Consider the following 9,335-nt stretch of genomic DNA (forward strand, 5'->3'; position numbering starts at 1 on the left):
GTTGAGCGAAGGTCTCCTGAGGTCAGATTAAACCCTGACTTATTTTTAGACCTCAAACAGAGCGATACCTTGAAAGAATGATGGACAAACTCAAATAGAGTGATAGCATCCTTTTAAGGAGAGCTCCTTCGAGGACTGGGATAGTCCAGTAACTAAAGTGCACAAAAAAAGAAAACAGTACATCTTTACTGCTAGTGTGGATTTCCAGCGAGTCTTTCCAGTGTGGCTGCTGGAATTCTGTGGTTTGATATGTAAAAGAGGCGAAGTGTTCGCTCGATATGACGTCCTGTATTTACTATCGAGGCACCAAACTTCTGTCTGTGAAGCATTCTCTCTGTCTCTCATATATGTGTGTGTGTGTATGTATATATATATATATATATATATATATATATATATATATATATATATATATATATATATATATATATATATGTTCGCTTGTGTGTTTTCTTCTTCTGACTTATGGGGGGTGGAGGTGAGTTAAACCTGATGCTTAGAGCGGTTTGTTTCGGTGGTTAAATTAAATGGATTAAGACTTATACAGACTTGACTTTACAATTTTGTCATAAAACATCTGTCCAGCTGATCAAGAATAGTCAAAGTGATGAACAAATACATGCAAAACATGTCTTGGGTATTTTTACCTAAAGGTGGTCTGGGGTAATCTCTAATTTTTGTGTATTCTAATCTAGGAAAATGAGCCTTGGCACTCTCACTGAAATCTCACTAAAAAACATTCACACTTACTAATGTTTACATCTCTCACTCTGTCATTAAACAGCATAAGTCATGGAAGAAGATCAAGAACATGGTGCAGTGGTCTCCGTTTTTAACCTCCTTCAAAAAGAAGTATCCGTGGATTCAGTTAGCCGGCCATGCAGGTACGTCTCACCGAAGGCCTCACTAAGCTGCTTTACGTTTACAGACGGATTTGGAGTTATCGGCACCTTTGTCGAAGAACAGTGAAAATTGGTCAATTTAAAACTTCTTTAAACTGAAGTCAGTTGACTCAAAATACTTCACGTTTAGTAGTGTTGAACCTCCTTGAGTTTTCTCCTGTAACGCTCGGAGAATGATGAATCTGAGGAGTCTCAAATACAGATGATCTTACAGTTCAATAGACATCAGATCAGAGGACAGTGTTGTCTCTGTGCTCATCAAACCATGTTTGTTTGGATTCTGGAGATACTGTATGTTTTCACCTGCTTGAAAATCCGAGCCAGATTTTCATTTCAAATCTGCTGGAGCAGGTCTTCATGGAAAGACTCCTGGTCCTTCATGGTTCTCTTTGGAGATGAAACCGTGCCTAATAATGGAGATCTTTTTGTCAGTCTGACCATCCTTCTATTTATACCAAGCCCTCATCGAGCTTTATTTTTGTCTTTAAGCTTTTACATTACTGCTTACAGGAAACAACAGGCTTTCAGGAAGTCCTTAAAAAACACTTTATTGTGTATCATACAGTTGATGTTTTGTAATCATAGATTTATAGTGAATATGTACATTTTCAGGCACATTTGTAGCTGTTGCCTGATTTACATAAAGGGCAACACATCTCGTGTGTGTTGTTTCTGATCTTTCTCATATTAACGGAGTAAACTGACCTAAATCACGATACGCTTTTACGCCATCAAAACAGGAAGTCAGCTATAACCACTTAATAAACTCTCAGGTGAACTGTAACCGATTTTATTAAAAATATAGTATTTTTCTCTCAGATTTATCCAGTTAATCACAAAGATTCTTTTTCATCATTCTGAAGTTTATTGTATTTGGAAGTTTTTTTAATGTAATATAAATATTCGTAAGATACTACGATGCTCTACGAAAAGTGGATTTGAGGCTTGGGATCAGTGCCGTTTTCTGTGTTGTAGAGTCTGAATATCTTCTCTTTGCTCGCAGGTAATTTCAAGGCCGGAGCCTACGGCTGCATCCTGAAGAAGCACTGTGAATGCGAGCAGCGCTGTTTGATCCGGTTGATGAACGACATGCTAAAGCCGTATGTCCCAGCCTACCACGGTGATGTGGAGAAGGAAGGTGAGAAGTACAACCAGATGGAAGATCTGCTGGCCGAGTTTGAGACGCCCTGCGTCATGGATTGCAAGATGGGCGTCAGGTTGGTCTTCACCTGCACTGCTTTCCTTTTAACCAAAACCAAGTGTTTCAAAAATACTTAATTCCAGAAGGTAATTCCTGCATGTCAGAGGTTGTTTTTTTTTTGTTTTGTTTTTTTACTAGTTGCATGGTTTTAGATTTATTTCTCCAAACACTGGTGTTGAATCTGTATTGTCTGAGCTGTTATCTCTATACAAACAGCAATACACAATCCAAACCTGTGCTCCACAGGACATATCTGGAAGAAGAGCTGACGAAAGCCAGGAAGAAGCCGACTCAGAGACCCGATATGTACCAGAAGATGATTGAAGTAGATGAAGATGCCCCCACACCGGAGGAACGTGAGCAGAAAGCAGTTACCAAACCACGCTACATGCAGTGGAGAGAGACCATCAGCTCCACAGCCACACTGGGCTTTCGAATCGAAGGCATCAAGGTGAGATGAATCAGAATTCTTCATCCAAAACAGCCTCTGTAGTAGAATTCTCATGAGCATCAGGTAGGAGACCGACTTGCATTAATCTTTCATCACACCACCAACACACACTATATCAAATACACAACAGTTAGTTATACACAACATAGTTACCGTTGTACACGACACATCAGACGCGATTAAATCGAAAGGTCTGATTTGAAAGGAAACAACTATAAAATGATCATAGTATGGTATATACTGTATATACTTTTTTCATACATATTTAAATTAACATACTTATTAAGCAAACATATGAAACCTAACATATACAATTATTCAGCCTTCACCAGTGTGTGACACTGACGTAAAGCCATCGCTATACTGATATTCCTATAACATGATAGTCTGATCATAACACCGATGTTCTCATTGGCTAATCAGAAATGTTTCCTGTCTCCTGTCTGGTGTAAATGAGAGTCGAGTCAGAGGTTTATAAACTAGGAGACGGTCAGCTGTCCGCTATCGAAGTATCTGTGCATTTCGTTAAATCTGTTTCCCTTAAACCAGTTTCTCTGCTTCTGTATCGTGCCAAAAAAAGCAGCGACACTAGTTACATTTCACTGAAGAATCTAGTAAATATCTACCTGTCTATTTCAATGTTTACAGATCGCATGATAGGCTTTACCGGTTGTATAAAACCGGATCAGACTGCACACAGCTTACTAGTATGTGGCTGACTGACCGTGTTTAGGGTTAAAAAAAATCGTGTCTGTCAAAATATTTACCTTTACATCTTGGTAAAGATAGGCAGTTGGTTATGTGGTTCAGCCCTTTGAAAAATAATTCATCATAGAGAATAAATGAGAATAAATGTAGAACTTACATATGTGGAGATCTATTACTGGTGCGTTGCCCTGGATTTTCACACAGGAAGGTTGTACATACATAATAACCAAAAGTTTGTACACCCCTGACTATCACACCCAAACGTGGCTCTTCTTTAAATAGTTTAATTTCTGTATGCTGTAGCTTTAGATTTTCTCTTTAATGGAAGTACAAAACCTGTTCCAGCATGACAATGTTCGTTCAATCAGCTTCATGAATACATAAAGGTCGGAGTGAAGAACTCAAGTGTCCTGCACTGGGCCCTGAATCTGACTCAACCTCACTGAACACCTTTGGGATGAATTGGAACTGGAGTCTCCTCAACATCCCAACATCAGTGTCTGATCTCATTAATGCTCTTATAGATGAATGAATCACCAACACCTACAACATCTAATGGAAAAGCTTCCCATAATCTGGAATAAGATCAACAAAGTGTGATTGTCTGGCGTCTGCGTACGTTTGGCCGTGTAGTGTACGTTACCTAATGAACAGGGTTAATAGGGATTGGCATGTCTGAAGAAGGTTGGCTCGGATGAATGTTTCTGTCATCCATAAAGGCTGGTGGTGGCACCTCCATTGGAACACAACATCAGTTAGTGACAGGCAGCACCACATTTTGTCTCTGAAAATCCGGCCTTTTGCTCACACACAGTGGCGGTTGCTATGCAAACCCAAATAAGTCCTCATAGGAAAATGTCAAAAGAACAAAATACTGGTCAGAATGCCTCGGCTAATTGAATTTAACTCGGCGTTAAGTCAGAAAGAGAGACGATTAGAGGGACCATATTTGGTGTGCAGCTTTCCAAACCTCTTCATTACGGAGCTCTGCTCTCTCAGTGTGGTGTGTGCTGAGAAAAAGACTGAGAGGTCTCGTTTCTTTTCAGACGTTCCTCTTGTATAAGGCCATAGAAGGCTGGAGTTTACTTTTCCCTCTTTCTCTTTCTCACACTCACTTTTTCACCCTTTCTCTTGGCATGGTACAGGGATTCCCTGTGACTGTGAGCTTGAAGAACAGGTTGCCGTTGTTTCAGGGATCAAACTCGGGAGGTTTCCACGTTATGTCGATCTTTCAGCTTTAGTCAAACAAACGTTCGATCGCGGCCTACAGACACGCCGGCTTACAGACCGCTGGCTTGTGAATCCTGTTTGATCCAAAAAAAATTTTTTTATTCAAATTAGTTTTCAGTTGTGTTATATTTCATAGATTCAGAGATTAGTTCAATGCTTACTAACATTGTCTTTTTTATAATAATTATTAGACATATTTATGCATTGAAGGTATCTTAATAATAATTTAATTAATAATAAATCCTCTAATGTCTGATATTTACTTTCCTGCTCACAGAAGGAAGACGGGACAGTTAACAGGGACTTTAAAAAGACCAAGACTCGGGAACAACTGACTGAGGCTTTCCAAGATTTTCTCAAAGGAAACAGGAATATCCTGGTGAGAGAGTGTCTGTGTGTTAGTTTTAGTTCCTTTCGCCTGTGTAAAACTCCTGTGGGCTGAGGACCAGGTATCTAGGAGAACGCCTCAAAATCCGAGCAAACTCCCAAACTTGGCTCGTTCAGCTTAACCCTTTTTTTTTTCCTCCGAACACAAAATCCCCAAGCAACTGTTTGGAGAATCTGTTTGGAGGTGGAAGCTTGTCTTTTAAGTGTTTGACTGTTTTTTTTATTCAGAGAATATGATTTATATTTATAGTATTCACTGCTGTGAGATTATAGCATAGTACGTGTCCCGTCTGTATCTTACTGTATAGCTGTTTATACGTTTATTTCTATGTTTGAATCGGTTTTTATTCTTCGGCAGGCTAAATATCTCATCCGGCTTCAGGAAATCAAGGAAACTCTGGAACTGTCACCGTTTTTTCAGACCCATGAGGTAAACATGACCCTACTGCTGCTAGTTAGAAATATAGAGCTGGAGCTCAAGTCCAGAAACGTTAGCAATGTTCTGGTAAAATATTGTTGTGTTTAAGGTTACGTATGAAATGTCACATATCCTTTTTTTCCATGCTGATGTGTAGAAATCTTAATGGGAGTAACGTTCAAACTTGATGTTCAAGACTTTATCGTTTAGAAAAGTAAGGATTAGTCCCAGGACCTTCTTATAGTTTCTGATCGATTTTTATACTTATGTTCAGGTTATCGGCAGCTCTCTACTCTTCGTCCATGACAAGCACGAGAAGGCGAAGGTGTGGATGATAGACTTTGGAAAAACCACACCGCTGCCTGAAGGCAAGACCCTGAACCACCGTACCCCATGGGTGGAGGGCAACCGTGAAGACGGCTACCTCTATGGACTCGACCACCTCATAGACATTCTTAGCAACATGGCCATGTAAAAAAAAAAAAAAGGAGATTGCTGTGTTCCAATACTGCTTTTAATGCGCCTTTGTTGACTTCCCTCCCTTGACTGTTTTATTTCTCGGTGATATGTAATCGATCTTGTTTATTAGGTCCCTTTTAAGGACTGAGCACCAGCAAGCGGTTATGATTGTTTGTAGAAAAAAAGGAAGCTGATTTCACAGATTTCACATCACAACTACATTGATCTTGCAGCCACAGGTTTTACACTGATGTATCCCCTTTTCCAAATGTGCTGCAAATGTAGGACCTGTGTATACATATGAGACTTGAGGAGAAGTCAACAAGCATGTTAAACACAGATTTGGAACACAGGGCACGTCTTCCTTCTCCTCTTTCTCCTCCTCCTCCTCTTCCTGGAGTTCTCTTTATTCTGCCCTGGGTAGATCACTCGCACTACAATACAGGACCTGCCTGGGTTACCACAGAAAGCTACTCCCATCACCCAGCAACCCCCAACACACACACACACACACACACACACACACACACACACACTGTTTGCAGAATAGACAGGCCGCATGTATTTTCGCTGTGTGTATTTGTATGTATGTAAAGATACCGAAGCTGTACATATAGTATAAATATATATAGTATATATAGTGTAGAGATTGTACAGTATAATGTTTCAGTAGTGGAGGTCACTTGCAAGATTTTCTGTAGCTTAAAACCATGTCAGTCTGCGTTCGAATGTAAGATTCCAGATTTTCTCCCGTTAACTCGAGCTGTTCTTTAGTTCTAGAGTTACAGCATCGAGCACTTGTGCCTTTCGTTTCACTTTCCAAAGCCTTTCACTTACAATTGACAAGATTTTCACCGTATCCACATTTGGTACACAGTTTCTACAACAGCTTACCAGATGTTTATTTTAGCTTTTTACACACATCTAAACTTATAGGTTTAATATCTTAGTACTATTTAAATGGGTTTGGATGTATTTTTTTTTTTTTTTGTTAGGTTTTTTTTTATTTGGGATGTAATATGGTGGTTATATGATATTTATTATGTAGTGCCTAAATGTAAGAACTGACAATTGTTGTAGTTTTACGTTTTGCCTATATTAATTTATTCTACATGCCTTTTTTTTATGACAAAAACAAAACAAAGATTGTAACAGACCCAAAATCTCAGCAGAAACATTTCTGGAATCAAATGATCATATGATTTGAGGTGACGTCATGCTGAGATTCATACAGACTGGCTTTGAAAACGTAGCTGATATCATACTTTATTCATGGGGAATTCCACTTGTTGTTCTTCAAAATACACATATATATATATATATGATTGAGAAGTCAACAAAATCCTGCAGAATGTTTTCCCATTCTATAGATACGTAGCGACTTAATTTATTAACAGCTTGTAAAACTGAAGGTCAGAACAGAGCTTCGTCTGTGTATCCTCTTAACCGCTAGAGATAATCAGTTCATCGCCATCTCAGTACTCTCAGTACTACAGCCTGGTATTTGTTGAACAAACGGAAACAATAATCAATAAAAAAAAAAGATAAACGTTCTCTCTTTAAAACTTTCGGCTGTCGTCGTGATTGTCGCCGTGAACCGAGCCTTAAATCAGAAAATCTGCCCTCACATTCAAAAGTATTTTCTAACCTAGGACATTTAGAAGAGTGGAACATAAATTAGATCTTTAGACTGAGTTTTAAAGGTTGGTACTAGAGTTAGAACTCAATAAGAGTTCGGAATAGCGCATTGGTATCTGGTTTGGGCCGTGGTTGATAGTTAGACTCGTGGAGGTGATGGACGGATTAAACCATACAGCAGACTGAAGAGACTGAAATAGTCATTTCAATGTGGCTCCGAGTAACGACGTCTAATATGAGGACACATTTCTAATATTAACATGTAAAATAAATGAATAAAACAAACTAATGTTCTGAGTTTGTAACTCAAGAGACTCCACGTAGCCTCGTTTGAGCCTCGTCCCTGCTCTCAGAAGCTGTAATAATTCAGAGTCCTACATTATTTCAGAGTCGGTGTGTTGTAGTGAGGTTTCTAAAGAGCACAGCACACACTCATTTTTGAAGTTTGTTTACTTCTTAACATGCAAATGCTGCAGAGGTTTTGGAAAACCCGATAGGATTCCAGTCTGATCCCAAGTGTTTTATCTTCTCCACATGTTTCTAATTCATCCACTCAGTAATCTCAGTCTTAAAAGGCAGTACTGACCCAAAGTGTAACATTCCTGTAGATCTCCTCATCGGAATAGACTTTGGTTTGTGGTTTGTTGTTAAAAGGCTCAATCAGACATGACTTGAATTGCATCCGGTTCAAATGAGGGTGATTGCCATTTGCATGGTTATTTGCTATGCAAAATTCCTCAGTCTCTGCTCCGGCCAAACATTTGGCTGTGGTCCAACGAAAAGCCGGTCTGTGATTAAAAAGTACATTTGTGTGTGTGTGCCTGCTGATAGACGTTTGCGAGATCCTCAGCTGGTTCGTCGTGGTTTATCGAACGTGGGTCAGGAATAGCTGGAACCTTCGTGCTCATATTTAATTCCTTTACCTAAAAAATTAATCCTGATGTGTTTTTCCCAGTTTATCAGCATCACAGATTCAGTTATGCACATATGTTTCGTTCCGTTAAATTCGGCAGATTTAAACTGAAGCTACAGATTGTCCACGTTTCTATATGTCTGTTTCCTGTGTATCTTTTGTGTTGGATCTTAATACGTGAAGCCTATCACGTTCACGTTTGGGGGGGGGGGGGGGTTGATTGAAATAAGCCCAAAAAAAATCATACTTATAATTGTGAAATAAATGAGTTTTAATCTAAAGATGAGTTTTAAAATATTCTTTATAAGAGAATCCCTTTCAGCAACTGCTCACAGTGATCTTTGTCCTGCTGTAGCTGAGCTCTGGGAAAAGAGCGCCCCCTGATGTCATGGTGCTCTAGTACAAATCCTTGACTAGACTATTTTTGAACCTTTTTAATACAATTTAATTTGGAGCTGTACAAATATCCATTAATCGCCTGTGACGTTTTGCACAAAAAACACTAAATATAGCTGTGTGCCTCTTCACTTTGAGATCACGGTCAGATCCGTTTTTTGTTTTTTTTTCAGTCCCTTGCTTGGTGAGGTCTTGTAAACGTTAACAGAAAAGGGTGCCATTATGAAATTGTCTGTCTTCCAGGACTTGCTCTAATGCTGTAAGCTACTGTACATTTTACTAAAGTCTTTCTGCTTGGCTGTACAAAATCTTCTGAAGTAAACGAGCAAAAAGTCGAACAATTGCTTTGTGTCTCCTGTCGTCCTTCTGTCTTAAACATGAGCCTGAAAAATAGACTGAACAGAAAGATGGAGCAAATCTCCGGCCATCCAATAAACACTGGTTGGAGATAACATCAGAGCTTCATGGTCCCTTGTGAGTATTTAGTGTTAGAAATGTTAGTCTAAACTTTAACCTTATAAACTATTTCCCCCAAAATCAAATATAATAATGCATTACTTATCCAAGTTATTATAAAGATGTAGACATAAACACTGCCACAGGCCGTAAAATCTAAATGACTATGTTCCCTT

General features: G+C 39.0%; 1 protein-coding gene across 1 annotated transcript in view; it reads left to right on the forward strand.

Moving 5' to 3' along the window:
- Positions 1 to 9,046, forward strand: part of itpkb (inositol-trisphosphate 3-kinase B) — a 26,141-nt gene extending 17,095 nt beyond the window's left edge. Inside the window, exons 4-9 of the mRNA XM_027138014.2 lie at positions 785 to 884; positions 1,906 to 2,119; positions 2,350 to 2,554; positions 4,770 to 4,871; positions 5,238 to 5,309; positions 5,572 to 9,046. Coding sequence (XP_026993815.2) covers positions 785 to 884; positions 1,906 to 2,119; positions 2,350 to 2,554; positions 4,770 to 4,871; positions 5,238 to 5,309; positions 5,572 to 5,772 — 894 coding nt within the window. The 3' untranslated portion in view covers positions 5,773 to 9,046. The remainder of the gene's footprint in view (positions 1 to 784; positions 885 to 1,905; positions 2,120 to 2,349; positions 2,555 to 4,769; positions 4,872 to 5,237; positions 5,310 to 5,571) is intronic.
- Positions 9,047 to 9,335: the final 289 nt, after the last annotated feature.

Source organism: Tachysurus fulvidraco, chromosome 9 (assembly GCF_022655615.1).
Source record: "Tachysurus fulvidraco isolate hzauxx_2018 chromosome 9, HZAU_PFXX_2.0, whole genome shotgun sequence".
Taxonomy (NCBI): Eukaryota; Metazoa; Chordata; class Actinopteri; order Siluriformes; family Bagridae; genus Tachysurus; species Tachysurus fulvidraco.